The sequence below is a fragment of the Lepidochelys olivacea genome (genome assembly GCF_965140295.1).
Source record: "Lepidochelys olivacea isolate rLepOli2 genome assembly, chromosome: 7".
NCBI classification, from domain to species: domain Eukaryota; kingdom Metazoa; phylum Chordata; order Testudines; family Cheloniidae; genus Lepidochelys; species Lepidochelys olivacea.
Window position 1 is genome coordinate 33,047,739 of NC_140417.1, and position 25,253 is coordinate 33,072,991.

General features: G+C 58.7%; 1 protein-coding gene across 17 annotated transcripts in view; it reads right to left on the reverse strand.

Moving 5' to 3' along the window:
• Positions 1–25,253, reverse strand: part of NRXN2 (neurexin 2) — a 249,736-nt gene that overhangs the window by 109,151 nt on the left and 115,332 nt on the right. For 11 of the 17 annotated variants that reach the window (XM_084633519.1, XM_084633516.1, XM_084633525.1 and 8 more), the window contains 5 exons: positions 22,158–22,277; positions 21,572–21,956; positions 20,911–21,101; positions 18,106–18,279; positions 17,357–17,476 (listed from right to left, as the gene is read on the reverse strand). In XM_084633519.1, the coding sequence (XP_084489645.1) occupies positions 17,357–17,476; positions 18,106–18,279; positions 20,911–21,101; positions 21,572–21,956; positions 22,158–22,277 (990 nt within the window). The remainder of the gene's footprint in view (positions 1–17,356; positions 17,477–18,105; positions 18,280–20,910; positions 21,102–21,571; positions 21,957–22,157; positions 22,278–25,253) is intronic. The other 6 variants (XM_084633518.1, XM_084633520.1, XM_084633517.1 and 3 more) reach the window with 1 other exon arrangement.

Below are 25,253 nucleotides of genomic sequence, written 5' to 3' on the forward strand. Positions count from 1 at the left end.
CAAACTAAGATCTTCCCTCCCCTCTGTAGGGGAGAGAGACCCCCCCATGGGGGTCCTCTGCTGCATACTGCCCTTCCCCCATTCAAAGTGATCATGTCTTCCCCCCAAACACCTTGCTCCCCCGCTCTGAGCTTCTGCACCCCACCCCAAACCCCACACATACAGAGACACAAAGGTACACACACACACAGGTGCATGCACACACACACACACAAGCATGCGCACACACATAGAGGTGTGCACACACACACAGGCGTGCAAACACAAGCACAATGTTTTCCCTAGAGCAGTTTGCTTTTTTCCCCCAGCTAGAGATTGCGGGGTATCACTGACAAATAATTAAATACTGTACACTGGGGTTGGTGGCCGGGGAAGGGGGGGAGGCTGTTTTTCTCCCCGTAGCCCAAGGCTAATGAAAAATCTGACGGAGATAAAAATACAGGCGGCTGTGGGACCAGAGGATGAGTGAGGGGAGGGCTGAGCACAGGCCCAGTGGAGGCAGGGGCAAGCGTGATGGCTTAGCTCTCCAGCCAACCCCCCTGCCCAGGGAATTTGTCCACTGGAGAGGCCAGGATCAGCCACACACACACACTGCTCCTGTGCTGTGTCCCACAGCTCCCCCTGCTGGGACCGGAGTAGCTGGGAGCTCTCCCCACAACACCCCCTGTGGGAAAGTCCAGGCAGTGCAGGGCTGGGATTCCAGTGCAGCCCTGGCTTTGCTGATCCATCTTTGCCAAAGGTCACCGGCCTCCTGACGTGTTTGTGGGGGACGCTGTGCAAACACCCAGGAGGCAGAGGCCTCGGGCAGCAGGGGCTGGGGCAGGCTGGGCTGACAAAGCCGGACATAGGGGCCCAATGGAGGGGCTGGGGGACAAGGATCAGACTCACTGACCTCAGAGACGGGGGCTGGACGGGCTGCGTGTGGAGGCAGGGTGCTGAGCCCAGGATTTATTTAGCGCTGGATCGATGGCGATCAGAGCCGGTACTTCTGTGTCTCCAGAGCGGGGTAGGGGGAGCAGGCAGGAGAGTGAACCCGACTCACACACAGCCCCCTCAATACACACAGCCCCCCACCAATGCACCCCCACTGCCAATGTACCCCCTGTGACGAAGTGGGACTGTTCTTAATGTTTCCTCTGAATAGTGTGGGGCTGCCTCAGTTTCCCCTAGGCAGTTCTTAAGTATCTAGGAGTGGGGTAAGGGTGTATGATCATTGCAGAGCCCTAGAGGGCAGGTGTGTGCAGGGGTTTGGACACAGACAATGGCCAACACCCTGTTTCCTGGCCACTGATGGCCTGGGCCCTTCCCCCCTGCAAGGTGAGAGCGAAAGGGTTGGAGAACAAAGGAATCAGGTGACCTCCTGGCCCGGGAAAGGGACAAAGCCCAGGGGAGGGGGGGCTGGAGGGAGTTTCAGTTTGGGGCTGGCTGGAGACATGGAGTGAAGGGCAGACATGGTTGTCTGGCTCACTGCCCCCCAAAATGGACCCAGCTGAGGGGTCCTGTTCTCTGCACCTACAAGCTCTGTTTTAGACCATGTTCCTGTCGTCTAATAAACCTCTGTTTTACTGGCTGGCTGAGAGTCACGTCTGACTGCGAAGTTGGGGTGCAGGGCCCTCTGGCTTCCCCAGGAGCCCCGCCTGGGCGGACTCGCTGTGGGAAGCTCACGGAGGGGCAGAGGATGCTGAATGCTCCGAGGTCAGACCCAGGAAGGTGGAAGCTGTGTGAGCTGTGTGTCCTGAAGACAGGCTGCTCACAGGAAGGCGACTGCCCCAGAGTCCTGACTGGCTTCATGGGGAGCAGTTCCAGAGCATCGCCCAGGGACTCCGTGACACCCCCTTTAGTACACACAGCCCCCCAGCAGTACACCCCCCACCACCAATGTACCCCCATCAGTACACACAGCCCTCCACCAATGTACCCCCCTTAGTACACACAGCCCACGCCAGTATACCCCCCACCGCCAATGTACCCCCATCAGTACACACAGCCCCCCACCAATGTACCCCCATCAGTACACACAGCCCTCCACCAATGTACCCCCCTTAGTACACACAGCCCACGCCAGTATACCCCCCACCGCCAATGTACCCCCATCAGTACACACAGCCCCCCACCAATGTACCCCCCTTAGTACACACAGCCCTCCCCGCCAGTGCATCCCCACCGCCAATGTACCCCCCTTAGTACACACAGCCCTCCGCCAGTGCATCCCCACTGCCAATGTAACCCTCTTAGTACACTTAGCCCCCTGCCAGTGCACCCCCCACCACCAATGTACCCCCCTTAGGACACACAGCCTCCCACCAATGTACTCCCGTCCTGACCACCTCACGCAGCCCCCCCCACTGCCAATATACCCCTTAGTGCACACAGCCCCCCAACAATGTACCCTCTCCACCACACACACAGCCCCCTCACTGCGAGTGTAATCCCTCCACGCTTTGGGAAGGGGAATGTGCATATGGAAGGAGGATTGGCGTACGGGGCACTTGGCAGCAAGGGAGGGGTGAAAAATATGTGGCACACTGGGGGACTCAGCATTGCAGGAAGGGCTGGGTCTCACGGTTGGGGGGCACGGGGGGATCAAGCCTCTTCTTGGGGGTGGGGGGAGCAGTGGCTGAGGCAGGGGAACAAGCTTTCTGCAGAATAGCCAAGACCTGGAGTGGTTGGATTATCCCCCCTCTCCCTCCCATCCAACACACCCTTGTCCGCCAGCGGCCCCCCCAAAGCTGGAGGTGGGAGCTGTTTTCTATTTGCTAGCCCTCCCTGCTGCCAGCCCTCCCCGGGAGCTTCCCCCCAAGCCAGCACACCTGCCCTGCTCCCTACAGCGCCCCCTGCTGGCCAATGGAAATGTCAGATGAAACGCCCAGGAAGGAGGGTTCTTTCAGTTCCCACCTCGGACTTCAGTGCTGTGAACATCCCTATGGCAGTGCCCCCAGCTGGGACTCTGTCCTTCACTCCCTGTGGTGCCATGTCAGAGTATGTGCAGGGTCCAGGTTGGCTGGGCGGGGAGAGGGATGGCTGGCCTACCAGCTGCTCACTACCTCTCCCTAATGAAGACAACTGAGCTCACCAGCCTGGTGGTGGTAAATCACCAGCGATGAGCTCATCCTGACATGATGTCACCCCCCCCACTCAGCTGGGCCAGGAGGGGGGAGGGGCACCAGCGCTCAGGGGAGACAGGGGAGGGTGGGCTAAGGGGGTGGGGATTTATCAGCAAAGGTGGCAGATGGGGAGGGGGTGGAGAAGCAGAGGGAGGGGCAGGTGGATGTAAGATACTAGGGCAGAGGTCCCCAAACTGTGCGGAGAAACATTCGGGGAGGCATGGTGGGGCCCAGGCCAGCCCCCACAGGGGGCGGTAAGGGAGGACCACCCAGCCCTGCTCTGGCCCCGCCCCCAGCTCTGGCCCCAGCCTCGGTCCCCTAACCCGTGTCCATGTCCCATCCCCCTGCCAGGGAGCTGCAGCCCCACTCCCAACCCCAGCTCCAGGAGGAGTGGGGGCATGGACAGCAGTAAGGGGGGGTGTGACTCTGAAAAGTTTGGAGACCACTGTACATGGGGGTACTGGGCAAGGGGCAATGGCAGGATAGGTGTAACAGGTGTGCCCAAGGGGGCCAACATCCCTAGCCCTGTTCTGCTGGTGCCCCTCAATCCCAACCTGGCCCCCGGCTAGCCCAGTCCCGGATTCCACACGCCTCAATCCCGACACGCAGCCCCCAGCTAGCCCAGCCCTGGACTTCACACCCTGCCCAAGGTCCCTCTCCCCCCAGAGCACCAAGACAGACCGCGCTGCGGTTCTGTGACAAGAACCAGCTGGCTGAGGCTTCTCAAACTCATTCCATGTCTGCCCGAGGCCAGGAGGTCAAAGCCCATGGCCCCAGCGCATTAGCATCCCCCCTGGCACTCCAGGGCTGGGAGGGGGCGGTCAGTCCTGCTGCTCATGGGCAGCACAGCTAAACCAACAAGGAATATTTCCCAGCTGGCCGTTTCCACCCGATGCAGCCGTCGCCCTGCACCCCGAGTGCACGGCTGTCCTCACAGTCACTGCTCCCACGGAGGGCTGAGCAGGGCCAGGGCGAGCCAGTGCTGGAGTTGGACACGGCCATGGAGAGGACTCTGACCCATGGCACTGCAGGAAGCAGGGCTGGGCCTCAGCAGGGGGCGCTCTCCCCTTGCAGCTAGCGCTGGGTCCACCAACACAGCACTCAGGGCTCCTGACCCCATAAAGTACTACAACGAGCCCCCAGGGGTCCCCCCGCTACCTCACACCAGGACCCCACTCTATACAGTCCTGAAAAGCTACATGACCCCGACACACCCCATTCTCTACATGAACCTGACACGCCCTGCTCCCCCTCCATGGCCCCGACATGCCTCATTCCTGCTACACGACCCTGGTGCACCCCATTCTCCTTTCCTGGCCCTGACACGCTGTGTTATCTTTTCCTGACCCTAATGGGCCCCGCTGCCCCTTCCCAGCCCCCGACGCACCATGTTACCTCTACACGACCCCAAGACACCCCACTCCCCCTTCCCGGCCCAAACACATCCCACTCCCCCTTCCCGGCCCCCGGCCCCGACGCACCATGTTACCTCTACACGACCCCGAGATGCCCCACAATAGGCGCCCATATAAGACAAAGCCCCAAATATCAGGACTGTCCCTATAAGATCGGGACAGTTGGTCACCCTATTCTACACAACACCGATACACTACACAATCCCAACACACCCTGCTTCCTCTGCACAACCCCGACACACTACGCTACACCCCACTCCCTCTATACAATCCTGATACACTACACAACCCTAACACAGCCTGTTCCCTCTACATAACCCCAACACTCACACACTACACAACTCCATACCAACACACATTCTCACTATACAACCCCAACAGATACACACACAACCCCATTCCCTGCTACACAACCCTTCCATAAACACAATCCTGCCACACAACCCCACAACACACACAATCCTGGCACACACATCTGGGATCCAAGCTATGCAACTGCCCTTGCCTCCACACATGTAATCCTGATACTATACAAACCCATGGACATGCACCACTCCATGCTCCCCCTCCTGCCCCCAAATGGGTGTTGGTAACACAATGGAGCCTCCCTGAGGAGGGTTTGCGCAGGGAGGGTGCGTGGGTGGGCGGGCGTGTCCAGATTCCTAGGCTCTGTCTCCAGCTCTAGGATGGGAGTGGGGCCTACTGAGTTATTTCTGGGGTGGGATGTGGGGGCTGGGAGCTGGGACTCCTGGGTTCCATTCCCAGCTTTCAGAGGGAAGGGGAGTTTAGTGGGTTCGTGGGGGGCAGGGGACTCCCAGGTTCCACTCCCAGCTCTGGTAAAGGAAAGGGGTCAGAAGCCCCTGGCAGGGGTTGGAGGAGTCACATGTTGTGTCCCCCCCACGCTGCATGTTTGCCACACACCAAGCTCTCGCAGTCAGCACGAGCTGTTTGCGAGCTATAAATATGAGGAGATGGATAGAATGACAGACGGGGTGGGCGTCCATCCGGGGGCGGGCAGGAACCAAAGTGGAATCCAGCTCAAAGTGAGCACCAGAGACAACTGAACTCGCACTGCAGTCACAATCTACGAGGCGCATTCCAACACTCGGCCCTGGGGGGAAGTTTTGAGAGATGCCAGTCACCAGCGTGACGCGGGCAGGACATGGGGCTGCAGGTGCTAGAGGAGAGCGACCAGGACTCCTGAGTTCTGTTTCCTGCTCTGGGGGGCGGAGGGAGGTCTAGTGACTAGAGTGTGGGGACTGGGAGTCAGGACTCCTGGGATCTACTTCCTTCTCTGCCACTGAGGTGCTGTATGGTCTGGGTGAATCATTTCCACTCCCGACCATCGTTTATTCATCCTATGAGCTCTTTGGGGCAGGGAATGTCTCCCCCTATGCATGCGCAGAGCCTGGTACAACAGAGTCCCAACCTGAGATCTCCGAACCGCCCGACCCCGCTCAAATTCACTAGACCCAACTCCCCTCCCCGAGCTGGGGACAGACCCCAGGAGTCCTGACTCCCACTCTGGTGCCAAGACAGTTCCCCCTTAGGCCCTGCCTCATGTAACCTTCTTCCGGTCTGCCGTTATTCAGTCAACACCTGAGAACCCAAAGCTAAGCAGAGCTGATACAGAAGCTGCAGTTTCCCCTGGGGGTGTCAGTAATGCAGGGGAGGCTGCAAAGCGAATAGCCTGACAATGCCATGATAGCGGGGCACTGCCACAGACCGAGGGGACAGGAACTGCCACCCCAGATCAGACCAGGAGCCCATCCAGCTCAGGTATCCAAGTGCCAACCGCTTCAGAGGCCAGTGCCAGGAACAGCAGGAACAGTGCAGCAATAAGAACCCGGCCCCTGCCCTGGGGCAGCTCCCTCCTGATCCCAGCAGAGAGACGTCTGGCTAAGTGCTGGAGCATGAGGTTTATCTTCCCTCACCCACTGGCTACTTTAGCCCTCCCAGACCTAGCACTGGATGATCACATTAGCTCTGAAGACATCTGGGCCTTCTCGGGCTCCAGCACTGCTCTTGACCGCTCTGTGCCCCAGGCTGAGTGGGCACAGTGGGTGTCTGGGGCTGAGATCCCAGAGGGGGAAGGGCAGGCGAGGATCTCGTTAGGTAATTAGATAGACAGAGCTAGAGAGGGTTATAGGGATGGCTGGCTGGCTGGCTGGCTGGGGCTAGGTAGTTCCTCAGCTCCCTCCGTCCGTCCCCCCATTCCTAGCCCTAACCCTGAGACGTGCTCTTATGCTGTGCCTGGGGCTGGGAAAAGGCATCTCCCAGGGAATCCCAGCCCACGCTTGTGGGGCAGGGTCCCCCTTTGGGTGAACGTGGGTCTCACTTTTGCTGGAAGGAAAGCGTTAGCAGCCACGCAACGTGCACGGGCTTCGCAAGGGAGGCCTGAGCTCAACCCCACTCCAAGCAGGGGAGAATCTTCTACCCAGCCTGCAGGGGGCGCTGTCAGGGAAGGGGGCGCTGGGATAACAGCCCCAGACTCCTAGGTTCTACCTTCCACTCTTGTGCTACCACCACATGCCCATTCTTCCTCCAGTTCCTGGTGATTTAGTCTCAATACTCCCCGGCTGTGAAATGCCTGGGGGCCTTTGTCTATCACTGCACACCTCCAATGCAGACATGCCCTATGGCACAGACGGTCCCTGCCCCACAGACTTACAGTCTAAGTGATGCCCAGCTCAGCACAAATATAATGCACTGCTCTGGTGCTGAGAGAGCGGGGCCTCTCTTGGAAACTCCTGGACCAAATAGCCCCAAATCAGCCCCATTCACTCTAGCCCTGCCCCAGAAGTGGGACACCAATTTCCAAGGCAATCTGCCTCTGCACACACATTTTAGCTCGCACTGAAAAATGTAGCTCCGCTCAAGTCTTCTCTGGTATAGACACAGAAGGAAAATGACTTGCAAGAAGTCACACAGGAAGAGCCAGGAACACAATCCAGCTCCTCCTGCTCTAACCCCTAGACCCCACTCCCCACCCAGTGCTGGGGCTAGAACCCAGGAGTCCTGGCTCCCAGACCCCCTTGCTCTCACCCCCTAGATCACACTTCCCTCCCAGTGCTGAGGATAGAACCCAGGTGTTCTAGCTCCCAGCCTTCCCCCCTGCTTAACTGGGGCTGGGAGCCAGAACTCCTGGGTTCTATCCCCAGCTCTCTTTCCCTGTCTCCTCTCTCTGTGTCTAATCCCCCACACGGCTCACATACAAATTGTTCCAGTTTATTACCCTCACGAAAGCTCTTTGCTCCTGCCATTGTGTCCCCTGCACTGACACGGGGACGTACACAATTACACAGAGTGACACTCCATTAGAATACCAAACACCATGAGAAACCCGCATGGCAGTGAGCTCCCCTCCCGACGTCCCATTACCCCTCGGCCAGCACTCGCCCACCCGCAGCACTCCTCCCTTGCCCAGTGCTCCCCACTCTCCTCCAGCCTGTATCAACTGAGAAATGAAATGTTAATATCCCCAAATGGTTTGCTAATCTCCCCCAACCCTGGCTGACACTGAGGGGCTGGCGCAGGGAGATAATCAGAGAGAGCTGAGAGGGATGGGGGTGGGTGGGACAGAGAGCAGCAGACAAAGGAAGGAGGGAATGCAGGGAAAGGAGGCATGTGGAAATGAGCAACAGGGCGAGCAGGTGCGCTCCCACCCGGGCATTCGTCTGGGCACCTGTTCCTGTCCGTCTGACTAGCAGCACTGCCATCCAGGGCAGCCCCAGCTCCCAGCCTCAGCTCACGTTGCCCGTCACTGGTGGTCTCAGGCCCCCGGGTGCCTGCCCTGCTGGGAACTGTGCTGAGAGCTGCCAAACTCACTACATGAATGGGCTACATACCAACACTGGATTGGGACTGGTGGCCCCTACAGGGGAAAGCCCCCGTAACCCATTCCCCATCCTCTGAGCCAATCAGTGTCCTGCTGTTGGGCAGGCTTAGAGCCAAAGGCCAGAAGGGAAAGGCCCAATTCCCCATCCGTCCCTCCACAATGGGGTTGGATTGAAGCCAGCGCCCCCAGAGGGGAAAGACCCCATGTCCCATTCCCCATCCAGCCCTCCACAATGGGGTTGGATTGGAGCCAGCGCCCCCTAAAGGAGAAAGATCCCATTCCCTGCTGCCCTGAGCCACCCAGTCCCCACACCCTGAGGCCAACCAACCAGCAAGGATGCTCTTGTGGTTAAGGCACTGGACTGGGAGGGGGTGGGATCTGTGTTAGACCAGGGGGGCTGGGAGCTAGGACTCCTGGGTTCTACCCCTTGCTCTGGGAGGGGCTGGGTCTATTGCGCCCCCCACAGACTGACGCAGGTTCTCCCCACCCTTCTCCCAAGTACCTCTCTACCCCACTTTCCTAGTAACTCTAGCATCAGCGCCTCATCACAGTGCACAATTCGCACCCGCAGCCGCCCTGGGTGCCTTGTGCTGCCATCAATTCCCCCTCACAGAGAGGAGTGTGAGCAACAGCACACCCGAAGTGTGACATGAATCAGGCAATGATGGGAGCCAGGTGCCCAGGGCATCAGATACCAAGGGGATGGGCACACAGGGATCTTAGCAGATACAGGGGGAGAAATGGATTGTAGGAGGTGATCTGCCCCCTTGCAGTGGAGGGGAACAGCCCAGGAGCCAGGATGCTAGGGTTCTATTCCTGCCTGACTGCCTGGGGGTGGAGGGTTCAGCAGCCCCGGCTTGTACCCTCTTTTCCCCCACAGCAGATGAGGCTCCCACTGCTGAACCCATATAACCACTTTTTGAGGCGAAGAGGAAAAACAATTAGCAGAGTCCAGCTGTTTCCTGCCAGATGTTGGCATGGCCCATGCCCGCTCTGTTGCCAGGGCATCAGAGCTGCTTGTCTCCAGCTGGGGGTATGACAGGGAGCCCGACACCCTGCTCCGCTCTGGCCTGGCAAGGCAGGAACTAAGTGACTGTGCAGAAATCTAAGGCGCAGAAGATACTGGCCCCCAAGGCAGCCCTTCTGTGTAACCTAGCATGGGGGTGATCAGCACAGAGCCCTGCTCTGTAATGGGGTGAGGAATATATAGCATGGGCAGCCCCACAGCTCCCACTTCTGCCAGCAGGGGGTGCTGTGGGGAGCAGGGCAGGAGCTGGCTGCGGGGGGAGCTCCTGGCTACTCCAGCCCTAGCCTCTCCCAGCATGGGGCGCCATAGGAAGTGAGGCAGGAGTGCTAACTGTAGCGCCATGGGCAGTGGGGGAGGAGTGCCTGGCTTCAGGGGAACTCCTGGTTACCCCAGTCCCAGCAGGGGGCGCTGCAGGGCAGCTGTGTCCCTGCAGGTGTAACAGGAAGCGGCTCCTGCCTCTCTCCTTCCAGGTGAATAATGAAAGGCAGTGCTGGCATCACGGCTCCTGGCAGAGCGAGGGGGCAGTAATTACTGGGGAAGGTCCATGCCCCCGACCCCCATTAGCAACTGATGGGCTGTTGATGAATGGCACAGCAACAGGGGCCAAACAGAGGTGGCCAGAGACCAGGCCTCCCTCACACACAACTGCCATTAGCGGTGCTGGGTGCCAGCTTGCAGCCCTGCGTGCCAGGGCAGCCAGTCAGCTCTGTGTGCCCCAGGACAGAGACAGTAGGGCGGGGGAAGAGATCTCCTTGGCCTCATTACCAGACTCCCTGCTGGTGATAGGGGATGCCCACCACGCAAGGGACAGTGCTGAGGCCTGCACAACTCATCTCATGCTCTGGATGCTGCGGGGGGTTGGGGGGTGCCACCTAACCCATGCTCCCCCACAGGCCCAGGCATCTCTCTCCAGTGAAAGAGCGCTACTCTCTGTCTCTGACCCTCACACTGGTAGGTTCTATCCCAGCTCAGGGAGGAGAATGGAGTCTAGTGGTTAGAGCGGGAGGCTGGGAGTCAGAACTCCTGGTTTCTATCCCCAGCTCTGGGAAGGTTGGGGCGTGGGGTGCAAGCAGAGGAAGCTGGGAGTCAGGACTCCTAAGCCCCCAGCTCCTAGGCCCACAGCGTCCCTACTGAGCCCCCAACTGGTTCCCTGCCCCACTTGCTACAGCACAGCACCCGCCAGTGTCACACCAACCCAGCAGAGAGACTCCACGGGCCCTTGGAGATCTCCCAGCCAAGCACTGACTTTGCCTGATCCTCTTTGGTCAAGGGGCAGATCAGACGCAGGCCCTGCAGCCACAAGGCACTGAACCAGCTTGGGGGGAGCTGCCCCTCTGCCCCATCCTTGGTGTCCACCCAAGCCCCGTGATCCCACCTCCTGTGGGGAGAGCCCCCCTGGTCCCAGATGCCCCTAAAGAAGCCTCCCATGAGTTTGTCGCTTCTGCTTAGCCGGAGCAACTGGCCATTCACTCCTGCCAGAGCCCCCGGTGCTCACAGGGGCATGAATGCAGAGATTAAAGGGGAGGATGTAGAGTCGGGCTAATTGGCTTCCTGAAGCATCCCCGAGCCCAAGCCCCAGCCCCACAGAACCCACCATGTCCCCACCCAGCCCCACAGAACTCAACCCCCCAGCATTCCCAAACCCACAGGGCCACAGAAACCACCCTGCCCCACTCCTTACAGCATCCGCTGCTTGCAAAGGCCGGGACTGCAGTAGCTGGGAGCTCCCCCTTGCCACATACCTCTGCAGGTGCCATGTCCCACTGTGCCTGCAACCCCCTCTCTGCTTTCCTGGCACATCAGCAATTCTGCTCTTGGTAGAGCAAGCACAGCTGCAGGCAGGGCGGGGGCAGCAAGCTGAGACCACGGCCAGCCTGCAGTGAGTAAGCCATGAGGGCTGGGACACACAGCCAGGCTGCTGACTCTGGGCTCCCAGCTGGCAGCTTGGGGTTTGCCCAGGGTTAGGGTGCTCACATCCTGACATGGCCAGGGTCCACCATTGACCTACCCCTGCAAATCACTCCATTGCCCAGGACAGGGCCAGACACACGGAGGGGAGAGGCAGACAGCAGCCCTTCATCCATTCTCCTAGAACACAGACCAGCTCAGAATCACCCCATACAACCCAGGTTCCCAGCCCCCTGCTCTACCCACTAGGCACCACTCCCCTCCCAGAGCCAGGGACAGAACCCAGGAGCAGGGCTCCCAGCCCCCTGCTCTACCCAGTGGGCCCCCACCTCCTCCTCCTCCCCGGAAGCCAGCAGGTCTCCAGGCGCGCAGTGCAGCGAGCGAGGCAGAGGGAATGGCTGTAAATCAAGCAGGAGAGCGTTAATGGCTGGCCCCAGATTTACAGAGCAGGCTGAGAAATACAGCCCAGCTGGGAAATGGCCCTGTTTACAGCACAAGGGACATGGCTCAGGGCCCTGGCCTGTGCTCACTGCCAGGGCAGGGGGAGGCGGGGGAGAGAAAGAGAACAGTGCATGGGAGAGCTGGGCAGGAATGGACAGACACACAAAACCCGACATCAGAGGATCTCAAAGCAACAAGGAATCAAGGGACTCCCCCACAACCAACCTCCCCTCGTACACAGACACCGAAAGGAACTCCCAGCCCCCCCCGCTCTAACCACTAGACTCCCTTCCCCTCTCAGAGCAGGGAACAGAATCCAAGAGTCCTGACTCACCATCAGCTCCTAATGAGCCATGCCATGATCCCAGGAGAAGATTTATCAGCATGGGGGTTGATCTCTACAAGAGGGAGACATGCAAGGGAGGGGGATCTTGCCACTGGGGACAACTGCAACTACCCCTGTCTGCTCGCCTGCCCCCCCTGGAAGGAACAGAGCACGGGGAAACAGGTGATAGGACTCCAGCACCTCAACCAGACATGACATTTGCAAGCAGCTGGGAGGCTGAAGGCTGCAGGAGTAGCTGTGTGCTGCCCCCTGGTGGAGGGAATGAGCCCTGCTCAGAGAGAGAGTGTGGGCATGTGTGTGCCCATGCATGTGCCTGCTGCCCCCTGCTGGAGGGGACGAGGCCTCCTCAGTGTTTGTGTGTGTGCTGGGTTAGGGTTCACCTAGGCCCAAGGGTAGGATGTGTCATCCCAGTGCGTCTGGGGGAGGTATTCATACTGTCCAGGACTCAGGGATAGAGGTGACCTCAATGACATGACTCCAGCGCCACAGGGATTTAGTGAGGGTGCTGTGGGTGACGCCAGAGCCATGGAAATAGTTACGTTTGGGGCTGATCCCATCTCACCAGTGCTTGTATGGAAGACCAAACCCATGGGGTTGGGCAAGAGCTCAGTGATAGGCGCTCTCCCCTTGCAGTAAGTGCTGGCCCCCCATGTCCTCATGTGGTGCTAGGAGCACTGTGCTACAGGAAGCAGGCTGAAGGCTCACCGGGACACTCTCCCCCTGCAGTCAGTGCTGGCCCCAGTGGCCCCGTGGATGGTAGGGGTGCTGTGCTGCAGGGGGGCTCTCCCCAGGCAGTCAGTGCTGGCCCCAATGGCCCCGTGGATGGTAGGGGTGCTGTGCTGCAGGGGGGCTCTCCCCAGGCAGTCAGTGCTGGCCCCAATGGCCCCGTGGATGGTAGGGGTGCTGTGCTGCAGGGGGGGCTCTCCCCAGGCAGTCAGTGCTGGCCCCAGTGGCCCCCTGCGTGGTAGGGGTGCTGTGCTGCAGGGGGGGCTCTCCCCAGGCAGTCAGTGCTGGCCCCAATGGCCCCCTGCGTGGTAGGGGTGCTGTGCTGCAGGGGGGCTCTCCCCAGGCAGTCAGTGCTGGCCCCAATGGCCCCCTGCGTGGTAGGGGTGCTGTGTTGCAGGGGGGGCTCTCCCCAGGCAGTCAGTGCTGGCCCCAATGGCCCCCTGCGTGGTAGGGGTGCTGTGTTGCAGGGGGAGCTCTCCCCAGGCAGTCAGTGCTGACTCCAGTACGGTGCTAGCGGGCGCTGAGTTACCAAGGCTATGTGAAGTAAGAAGAGGTGTAACTGAGGTTAAAGCGTCCCCTGGCCTGTTTCCCTCCATGGAGTTGGGGCGTTAACCCTTCCTGCTCTGGCCAAGCCCCACTGACAGCAGTTCCATATCCCTTCTCATATTACGCTGCTGCTGTTTAACAGCCCCGTGTCCCGCCCCATAGGGTCTGCATCTTGGCATGGGGGAGCAATCCCTGCACGGATGGTCCCTGCAGCTGCTGATATGCTCCAAGGCAGCAGCAGGAGCCTGCAAGCACAGGTCACCTGAGATGTATTTGCAGAGCCAGGGCTGCTGGAGTAGGGAGGTCAATGCTTGCAGTGACAGGGAGCTCACTAATGGCTCTCTCCTACCTGCTGCCCCCTTACCAGCTGGTTTCCTAGCACAGTCCCATGGGAGAGCAGAGATCCATTGGCAGTTGGAGGGATTTCTTATGAGGGCAGTAAGTGTGATCAGGGCCAGATTCTACACCCAGCTCCCTGGGGTCAATCCAGAGTCACCCACTGACTGAAATGGGGCTGGGACCAGGGCCAGATTCTGACCTCAGCTTCCCAGGGTCAATCCAGAGTCACCCACTGACCACAGAATCATAGAATATCAGGGTTGGAAGGGACCTCAGGAGATCATCTAGTCCAACCCCCTGCTCAAAGCAGGACCAATCTCCCACTTTTGTTCCAGATCCCTAAATGGCCCCCCTCAAGGATTGAACTCACAATCCTGGGTTTAGCAGGCCAATGCTCAAACCACTGAGCTACACTGGGGCCAGGGCTAGATTCTGATCCAATGCAGGGACTTATTCCGGATTTACAATGAGTTAAATAGAGAAAGATCCAACACTACCTTGGTCCGCAGTTGATGGTTTGGGCCCTGATTCTCTTACCCAGTGCCCTTCATCTCCCCCCCCCCCCCCCCGCCGCCACTGCTTCTACTTGGGCATTGGCAGCACACCCTCCCCCATAACCCTCCATCCTTTCTCAGGTCAACAGAGAAGCTCATCTCCCACTGCCCCCCTGGCTGCCTGGGATGTTTTCTTGCAGCTCTGAGCCAGCCCATGAGCTGGTGCCCCCATCTGGCCCTAGGCAGCTAACTTCCTGAGCTGGATTTGATCCGGCCACCCCCTGGCAAAGAGGCACCAGAATGGGACAAGGAGGAGCAGGCTGTTTATGCCACTGTAACAGAGGAGGAGAGGGGGCAAAGGAATCTGTGACACCCCTTCGGTGCAGGGAACAGAGAGCGAAGCTGGCCTGGCTCCAGCCAAGAGACTCCTTAACAAATCCTTGGGTACCATAGGCAGTCAGTGGCTCATTGAAATGGATGGGGCTGTCAGCCCCAATACACACACAGTTCCATCAGAGCCTGCCAGCTCGAGGTAGGGGGCAGAGCTTCTCCTTCAGCCTAGGGATCAGAGCCCAGAGAGAGGAGAAGGTGAGAGGGAGATTGGGGCAGGTGGGGCAAAGTACCTAACCCTCAAACACACAGCCCCAGGGTCACACAGGTGCCTGAAACAACCAACAAGCCACTAACTGCTCTACAGCATCTCAAAGGTTCTTATGAGAGGGATCCCTTGCCCAGTGTGGAGATGCACCCACCTCTGGGGAGGGGCATGGGGGGCTGTCTATACAGGAATCCCTCACCTGGCACTGGGTGCAGCCACCTCTGGGATGGGGCAGAGAGTTTAATTACTCAGTGGTTCTTTAATGATCAAAAGTGGGCAGGTTGTTTTTACAGCCAAAGTTGGAAACTTCAGCAGTGCAGCAGCCCGCTGTACTGGGGAACTGGGGTCAGCACTGACTGTGAAGGGAGAGCACCTCCTACGGAGTGCGCGGCAAGCTCCCAGCTACTCCAACCCCAGCCTCCCCCAGCATGGGGCGCCACAGGGAGTGGGGTGGAGCGCTGGCTGGGGGGAGCTCCCAGCTACTCCAGCCCCAGCCTCTCCCAGCACGGGGCGCCATAGGGAATGGGGTGGAGTGCTGGCTGGCGGGAGCTCCCAGCTACTCCAGTCCCAGCCTCTTCCAGCAGGTGGCGCTGGAGGCTGTCAGTGCAGAGATGAAACGTCCCCAAAGCAAAGCCCAGACAATGACCATTTAAAAATGGGGGGGGGGGGGAAGAGATAAATGAGCCTTCAGCTCATGCGATGTGTGAGCGATGCCCAGGGCAGCTCCTGCGCTGTAGACCCATTAATCCAGCTGGCAGCGCTGAGGGAGCCTGTCCCCCCACGCCCCATGCCCAGCACTAGTGAGGTCATCACATCAGGCCTGCCACCCCATCCATCGCAGTGCAGGGTGGAACCTCAGCCCTCACTGGGGCCCCCAGGTGGGGGTCAGCACCACAGAGTGGCCAGAGGGAGGACAAATGGGTGCCAGGATGAGAAAGGGCCCCCAATAGCACTGGGACATCGGGGGATTCAGATCTGGGACTCAGCTCTGCAGCATGTCCTCACACACCACTCCTCTACCCATCCATCCATCCATCCCAAACACACCCTCCACCACTCCTCTATCCTGCTCCTCCATCCATGCCCCATACTGCCCCCTCTTCACCTCCCACTCCCACATATTCCTCCTCTATCCACCCCCATCCCCTTTCACCCTCTCCATCCATGCCCCATGCTGCCTCCCCCAACTCCTTCATACTCCTCCTCGATCCACCTCCATCTCCATCCATGCCTCATACTCCCTCATACTCCTCCTCCATGGCTCCCCTTTACACTCCCTCCTTCCCTCCCGGAGCATATTTCCCCTCTCACATAGATGTGCAAAGCGCAGTGTAGAGGGCGTCGGGGGAGGAGGGAATTACAGAGGGAGAGGACAACGCAGAGGACAGGAATTCCTGGGGGCTCATCAGATGCCCTGGTGATGGGCTTGGGCCAAGAGCAGAGCTAGGACTCTCCACACTCCAGTGCCCACTATGCAGTGCCAATGAGAATCACTCACACATGCCCCACCCCCATTACCAGTGGGCAGAGCTCCCCACACCACCAACAAAGCTGGGTGTCCCTCTCCATAGCCTGGATCCCAGCCCCATGCCCCACACCAGGATCTGCTTAGGGGGGAGGAGGTGCCTGTGGGGAATGGATCAGTCCTCTGGGCCCAGTTGCTGGGCAATGCTGAGAAGCCGTCACAGGAGGCATCTCTGAGACGTGGACTCAATGCACTGTCCAACTCACACACTCCATAGATCTACCCCACAGCCCTGAGCCAACATACGGATCCAGCCCCACAGAGCTGAACCAGACCATGGACCCTGCCCCACAGACTCACCCCACAGAGCTGAACCAGACCATGATCCAGTCCCATGGACCCACCCCAGCCGATCCACCCCACAGGGCTTAACTAACCCACAGATTCAGCCCATGGACCCACCCCACAGAGCTGAACCAGACCCAGGACCCAGGCCCATGGGCAGAGCCCACAGTACCCACCTGTCCTACAGTGCCAACAAGCCCCTGACACCAACATGGCCCACAGCTCTGATACAACCTGTGCAGCAGCCCTGGCACAGAGACCCACCCCCAGTATCTTTCCAGTTTCTGGACCCCAGCCAATGGGCTCAATGTGGGCCCATGAACCAGACCCAAAGACCCAGCCCAGGGCACCCCCAAATTTTATTAGTTCAGTGGTGTCCCCAGAGACCAGTCAAACCACAATCCCCAGCCAGGCCAAAGCCACTGCCCCATGTGAGTGCTCCTCTGGGCTCCTAATGCTCCCAGCTCACGACATCCCCAGTATGATCATCCTCCTCCTGCCCGACCCCTAGCTGGGCACATGACACCCCCAGTCCTAGCACCCTCCCCCTGATCCTCCAGACTCGCAGAACCACAGTGTGAGTGCCCCACCCTTCTCCCTGCAATCCCCCAGCACAATCCTTCCCCCTCCTTCCATCCCAACACACAGAGCCCCCCAGCACAATCCTTCTCCCTCCTCCCATCCTGGCATGCAGCTCCCCCTGCGGGATCCTTCCCCATCCCCCAACCAGCAGGCATGCACCTCTCCCATGCCACAACACTCACGGTCGTTGCACACGGGGCCACCGTACGAGGTCATGGTGCAGTCACACGTGTAGCCGTCCCACTGCTGCAGGCAGACGCCCTGGTTGGCGCAAGAGTCCTCAGTGCATGTGGTGCTGGGCCCTGGGGGCAAGGGGCAGGGATGGGTGTTATTGGCCTGGCTCCCCCAGCCCTTCGGGACAGGGCTTGGGGTCATAAACCCCCATGGGCAGAGTGGAAAAAAGCAGGTGAGAGAGAGGAGGGGACCTACAACGAGTCAGAGTCAGAGCTGGGGATAGACCCCCCGCTCCAACCCACAGACCCCATTCCCCTCCCAGAGCTGGGTAGCATCCAGGTGCCTGGGCATGTTACACCAGGGGCTGGGGAAGGAGGCAGGAATGGCAGGTGAGGAACCGGAGCCCGTAGGGGAGAGTCCCTGGCAGCCCCCCCACCATCCCAAGGCTGACACAAGGCAGCATCTGATGAGAGACATAATGCTCATGGCTGGGAGCTGGCAGCTAATGAAGGTGCCTGCATTTCTCTGGTCCTCCCACTAGCCCCCACCACAGGGCCAGAGTCCCCCACGGGAGGTGGGGGAGAAAGGGGCTGGGCTGGAAGCAGGCTGGCTTCAGAGGCGCAATCCCCATTATCAGCAGGAGAGGAGTCCAGGGCACTAGGAATGGGGAGACCTGGATTGTCTGAGCCTACAGCGCCCCCTGCTGGGTGAGGCCAGGCTGGAGGAGGGTGGGCTCTGGCAGCGGTGAGACTCTTACCATCGCAGCCCCTCTCGACTTGCCCGATCCGGTGCAGGGCGTCAGCGATGAGGTCGGGCAGGCGGCCGTTGAGGTCCACGGAGGCCAGGCAGCCTTGGAAGCCATCCCGCGAGGCCACCAGCTTAGGCAGGTTGTTGAACATGTTCTTGCTCAGCCCCCCGATGTACAGCTCTCCTGGGGAGGGCACGAGACACGTCAGTGGGCAAAGAGTCCTTTAGCCCCCCCCCACACCTTCCCTTCCACCGAACAGACCCGGCCAAGGGAGGACCTAAAGCCCCCCCCATCAGTCCACGTGCCCCAGCTGTCCCCACAACCTGTGCCCTGGGGATGGGGGAGCAAAGGAATCCAGCCCCATGAACAGGGACCGTGGGGCTGGTGGAGGGGGGTTGAAGTGATTCGTTCCTGAAGGCCAACCTTTCTGATCCCCACCCCCACCCCACCCCGGGGCACTGTGGGAAGCTCTTACTCTGCTGAGCCAGTGATTTATGGGGTGTCAGACATAGCCCTGGGGTGGGGAGGAAGGCCCCTCTGCCCCCCCACCCCCTTCCCATAAATCAGCCCTTCCACCACACTCTGGCATGGGGGGGGCAAACAGGATTCACTTCTCTTTCCCCCTCCCCCTGGGGATCCCCCAATAAATCCCAGCCCCCATGAACATTCAATACCCCGGCACCCAACAGTACCTGCCAGGAACACCAGCACCTCAATCAACTCCCCATCTCCCCCCAGCGCTGCCCCCACCCCCAATCCCCCCAGCACCCCAATCAACTCCCCTTCCCCTGTCACCCCAGCACTGTCCCCACCCCATGAGTAGGGCCCTACCAAATTCACGGCATCCCAATCAACTCCCCTTCTCCCCCCTCCATCAGCCCAGCGCTGCTCCCACCCCATGAGCCCCCAGCACCCCAATCAACTCCCCTTCTCCCCCCAACAGCCCAGCACTGCTCCCACCCCATGAACCCCCCCCCCGTGCCCCAATCAACTCCCATCAGCCCAGGCCTGCCCTCCCCCAATGAACCCGAGCACCACAATGGGGTGCTGCTGAGTGTTTTTTGGGATAGGGGCAGTGCTGGAGGTCCTCTGGGGTGCAGGCTGTGACAAAGCGGGAATTTTGGGTACTGTTCTTGGGAGTCATAGGCCATGAGCTGTACCGATGCAGCTGCACTGCTGTAAAAGCACTCAGGTAGCTGCTCTGTGTTGGAAGGAGAGAGCTCTCCCATCGACATAATAAAGCCACCTCAATGAGTGGTGGTATCTTCTCCTGCCGACATTACGCTGTGCTCACTGCCACTTATGCTGGCGAAATGTTCGTCGCTCAGGGAGGTGTTTTTTTCATACCCCTCAGCGACATAAGTGGCAGTGCAGACATGGCCTTGTGTGTGCGCCTCGGTTTCCCCTATATGCTGCATTGTTACTCAGTGGGGGGGAAAGACTAAGGGCAGGTCTACACTTAAAACACTGCACTAGTGAAGATGCACAGCTGTCACACTTAAGAGAAGATGCTCCTACACCAAGGAGAGAACTTCTCCTGGGGGCGTAGTTACTCCACCTCTGCGAGAGGCAGTAGCTCTGTGGAGGGGAGTAGCCCTCCTGTGGACACAGCGGCACTTAGGTCTATAGAACTATGTTGCGCCGGGGTGTGGATTATTCACACCCTGAGTGATGTAGTAATACCAAAGTGATTTTGTAGTGTAGCCCAGGGCTTAGGTTGGCTTAGCTACGGTGCTCAGGGGTTGTAGATTTTTCACACCCCTGAGCAATATACGTAAACCAACCTAATTTTCTAGTGAACACAAGTCCAAAGAGACACAGGGGCAAGAGTCACCTCCCTGTCTGGGTGGAATGAACAGAGCCCTCCAGGAACCAGCTGTAACCGACCCAGAACAGCAAGGGGCCAGAGAGACCAGGCCAGCCCCAGTGACTCAGGGACCCACACTCCCAGCAGGGAATCTGAGCCCAGACCCCAGCTGGAGAAGAAAGGACTGGGAGAGGGAGCTGGGGGTGAAGCGCTGGCTGCTGGAGGAAGCTGGCAGCTCCCACATGGGAACGAGGGAGGTGGGCAGACAGACATAGGGTCAGTCTCAGCAGGCGGGAGGCCACGTGGCCTGCCCTGGAGGAAGAGTGAGAGCCCTGGGGTCTGGCACAATGAAGGGATTCCTCCACAAAGCTGGGAGCACAGCCCGAAGCCTGTGGATCCATGACAGCCCCCTAGCACCGGCCTGCTCCCGGCCGATTGAGTGATCCATGCACACAGGGGCAAGGAATGGACCAGAACCTCTGGGTCCTTTCGCTTGCAGAAATACTGACCCCAGTGCTTGGCTCAGTCTAAGTCAGGGACTCCCCTGCACCGGCCAATGTTGAGATACAGCCACCTCTGGGATGGGGCGCGGGGCTTTTCATAACCCCACAGCAGTTTAGGACAGAAAGTGAGGCAGAATTCCAAACTGAATGGACACAGCTGGGGAGATTCAGCAAAACAATCCAATCTGAGATACAGACAGTGCTGGCTGCATGGGGAGATTGCCCCACACCACCATCCCACCACCACACCCCCACTGGCCCCTGCTGCCCAGCCCCCCTTCACTCTGCCCTCCTGCTTCCTTGCAACGCAGCCCCCCCATACTGATCCCTCACTGCAATCTGCAACAGTCCCCCCACACCAACACCCCTGCAGCGCAGCCCCCCCTAACGACCCCCACACCCTGCAGCACAGCCCCTCTTAGCTCTACACTGGCGCCAGCACTGCCTGTGAGGGGAGTGTGCCCCCAGTGTCCTCTTGGCACAGCGCTGGCTGGCACAGCTCACCTTTGAGGTCCAGGTTGCGGGCACCGTTGGAGTGCTGGGTGACAGTGCGGGAGTCGATCTTGAGCGTGTGGATGTTACTGGTGTCACGTGACACGATTACGTTGTGCCATTGATTGTCGTTAACCGGCTTGTCAGAGTTCCCCTTCATCAGCGACGGCCCATTGCCCAGGTCGAAGACATAGTGGATGTATCTGTATGGAGGGAGCAGTGGAGCGTGAGGTGGTGCCGCGAGTGGGTGGGCAGATGGTCTGGTTGGCAGGGCAGCGGGAGGACCGTGTGCCCAGAGGGCAGGGCAATGGACAGGAGTCCTTGGCCCCTGCATGAGGCTCAGCGCCCTGTGGGCAGCACTCGAGGCAGAGCTAGGGTCAGTGAGGGCAGGGCAGGGCAGGGCTCCCCATGAGGGGCAGTGAGAGGCAGGAGGCAAGGCAGTGGGCGAAGCAGGGAGCGGGGGTGGAGAGAAGACCCTAGCGGGCTGGGCAGGGCAGAAGAGCCAGGGGGGTGGAGTATTGTGCCTGAGGATGCAGCAGTGGGCCCAGAGGCCATACCTCATGGATCAGAGGTTGGGCACGAGGCCTGCTCCCTGGGGCTGGGCCCATTGCCCAGCGGGCAGGGCGAGGAGCCCGGGGCCAGGGGGAAGTAGGGGGCAGGGGCATCATCTCACCCCTTGACCAGCTCCACCACGATGAAGTCGTTGCCGTTGCCGCTGTTGAAGAGGATGAGGCCGTCAGTGGCGGTGGTTTTGAACTGGAAGAAGAGGTGCATGGATGCATAGGCCTGTAGCGTGGCCAGCGCCAGGTAGCTGGCACGGCTCTTGAAGGTGACGGGGTCGGCAATGATGCTGCGCAGGCCGAAGCGGGCATTGAGCTCGCAGTAGCTGATGTCGCCATTCTTGCACAGGTCCATGTAGGGCAGCCCATTGAACACCAGGCTGCTCAGGTGCCCGATGAAGTTCGAGGGCACCACAGAGATGAAGCGGCGCTCCGTCATGATGCCGGTCTCGATGTTGTGGAACTCCAGGCGGGTGTGCGCGCCGGCCATCTGCCCTGCTTGGAGCGGGAGCAGGGCAGGACACTGTTACACACCAGGGTGGGACGGGGGCAGTCACCAGACCTGTGCTCTCACCCCACCCCGCTGGTGCCCCTCCATCCCAACTGGCAGCCCCATTATCCCAGCCCTGGTCTCCCCCACCCCAGCTCTGCCGGTGCCCCTCAGCCCCCCTGCTATCCCAGTCTGGGGTCCTCACGTACCTTCCACGGTGACGTTATCCACCGAGAGCTGCAAGCTCTTCCCACGCCGCACAACCCGCACTGTGTGCCACTCATTGTCGTTGAGTTTGTGGCCAGCAAAGAGGGTCTCGGGGCCTTTACCTGAATTGGGGACAGGGGCAGGACAGGGGGTTAGTGCTCCAGTAGGGTCGGGGGAATGGGCACAAGGCCTAGACAGCCCCCAGGTGCCAGCCCCTCCCCTGCCTGGCTGGACACATCCTGAACACACACAACCCCCAGTACTCACCCAGCTGGCAGCACCCACCCAGCTCCCCCCACCAACCTCCCCATAACAACTTAGGTAGCATCTCCCCCTCCCCAGATACACACTGAACACACGCAGACACCGCCCCCCCCCACCAGACTGCCCCAGCTGACAACAGGCTGGGACTATACAGACCCCCAATATACCCCCCCACCCCCCTACAGCCCATACACTCCCTGATGGCAAAGAGCGTGTATAGGGGGATGGGTGAGGGATGGGGTAGTTCATCACTCCCTCCATTCCTCACCACACTGCACTCCTGCTCTGCAGTTGCTACGCTGGGATGGTGCCCGTGATCTGGAGAGGCTGTGACAGCTGCTGGGGGGAAACTCTGGCTCAGGGCTAGGAAAAGACAGCTCCCCAGGAAATTCAGGCCCAAACCTTACAGCCTGCAACTGCATGCACAGCCCTGAGCACACCCACACCCCACTACAACCCCCTGCTGGGTGTAACCATACACACTCACAGCCCTGAGCACACCCACTCCCCACTACAATCCCCTGCTCGGTGTAACCATACACACTCACAGCCCTGAGCACACCCACACCCCACTACAACCCCCTGCTGGGTGTAACCATACACACTCACAGCCCTGAGCACACCCACTCCCCACTACAATCCCCTGCTCGGTGTAACCATACACACACAGCCCTGAGCACAACTATACCCCACTTCACACCCCAATAGGTGTAACTGCACACAGCCCTGAGCATACCTACAACCCAATACAATCCCCTGCCGGGTGTGCCATATACATAGAGAGCCCTGAGCACACGCACACCCCACTATACCCCCTGCTGGGTATAACCACACTTACACCCCACTGCACACATACCCAACTGGGTATAACTGCATACACACAGCCCTGAGTACACCTACACCCCAATGTACACTACTGCTAGATGCAATTGCACACACGGCCTATAAACACAGAGCACACCTACACTGCTTTATTCAGCTCTCCACCTTGCTAGTCTCTCTCTCTCTCTCACACACACACACACAGACCCAAGACATAACAATGAGGATTGATTGCTACTGGAGAATGTGTGTGTGTGTATCACCACCTGCTGGTGAGCAAGAGAACAAGTGAAGAAATGACAGATCATCTTGAAATCCAACCCTGCAGCTCCAGGGAAGCCCCCCAGTCAGAAATGTGGAGCTGGGGACCCCTCAAACCACAGGCTAGGAAAAAAGTAATACCCATAGCTAATCCTAACCCACTATCCCCCCCCCATTAGCACCTCAATTTCTCATTCACCCCCAGCTGGTAGGGGTGACCCAAGAGACCCCCCCCTCTCCTGAATCACCCCCTCCCAACCCATAGTTCCTTAAAGCAGGGTGGAGGCAGAGCTGAGAGCTTGTAAGTGGCTAATGAATCATTACCATATGCAACTAATTCATTGCATGGGAGGGTTCATGCCAGGTCACTTTGCATGGGAGGATGTGGCTATTTAATAGATTTTACCATGCCTATAAATAATTGCATGGGAGTTTAACAGACCCAGGTGGATGTGGTGACAGGAGGGACTCATTTGTATTGCAGTAGGGCCTACATTATTTGCTTTCTAACTACCCCAGGTCTCTATGGGAATGGTTCATTAATTATTATTAATTGTATGGGGGCTAATAAACCCAGCTATCTAGGGAGGACCTTAATTAGTATTCATAATAATTGCATGTGGTAGTAGATAATTAATCAATGGGCATATTAGTTGCATGGGGTGTCAATCCCAGGTATACGGAGAAGGAAAGGGCTAATTATTTGTATTGCAGCAGGACCAACATTAATTGCAAGGCACCAACAACCCCAGGTCTCTGGGAGAATGGTTCATTAGTATTTTGCATACATTAATTGCATGGGGGCTAATAATCCCCAGGTACATAGGGGAGGGGCTAATTAATTATGGTATTTCTACTTGGGCCTAATGCAGAGATGGGCAACTTAAGGTAGCAGAGACCCCAACAGCCCCTCTGGCAGGCTGGCATGGTCCAGGAAGAAGTGACCCCTACTGTTGTGAGAACATGTGTCAGAGCAGTGAGTCCTGCAGTGACATCCCCATGCTGCATGGCATCACCTCACACACGCCTGCCTGCCATTGCTCAGCTCCACGATCTGTGGGAAGGCAGATGAGCTTGTACCCCTGCCCAGGGACACGTCTTCCTATTAGAAAACACTGGCCACCAGGCCTTCCCAGAGCGAGCCGACTGTAACCAGGGGCAGCTGCCTCTGGCCCTTCCTCCAGCAGGTGTCATGGAGCAGTCTCCTGCTTGGCAGGCCGGCTACAGCCCTATGGCCACCAGTAGTGCAGCCCTGGCCTACGTTATTAATTGCAGGGACTCTAACAACTCTTGATCTATAGGGAGAGGAGGGGCTAAATAATCAGCAGCTATGTGTATTAATAATTGTATGGTTCTAGCAATCCAAGTTCTCTAAGAAAGTGGTTCATTTATTATTATTTTGCATGTTATTAATTGCACAGGGATTGATATCCCCAGCTGGATAGAGAGATGGGCTAATTATTATGTATTTGTATTGCAGAAGGACCTATGTTAATTGCATGGAGGCTAATCAGCCCAGGTTTATAGCGAGTATGGCTAAATGTTATTGTTTATAGTCTGAAGTGTGGTAGTACCCAGATTATTCATTTCTGAGGAGGCAGGTGGATGACAATGGGAAATATTCCTCTCCACACACTCCCGCAGTGCTGGGCACAGTGCAGCAGCAGCCACTGGGTTAGCGGGCTGATGCCACCCCAATTGCCATTACCCCAGGTAAATGAAGCTTGCACAGGTGGGTTCTGCCACCTGGT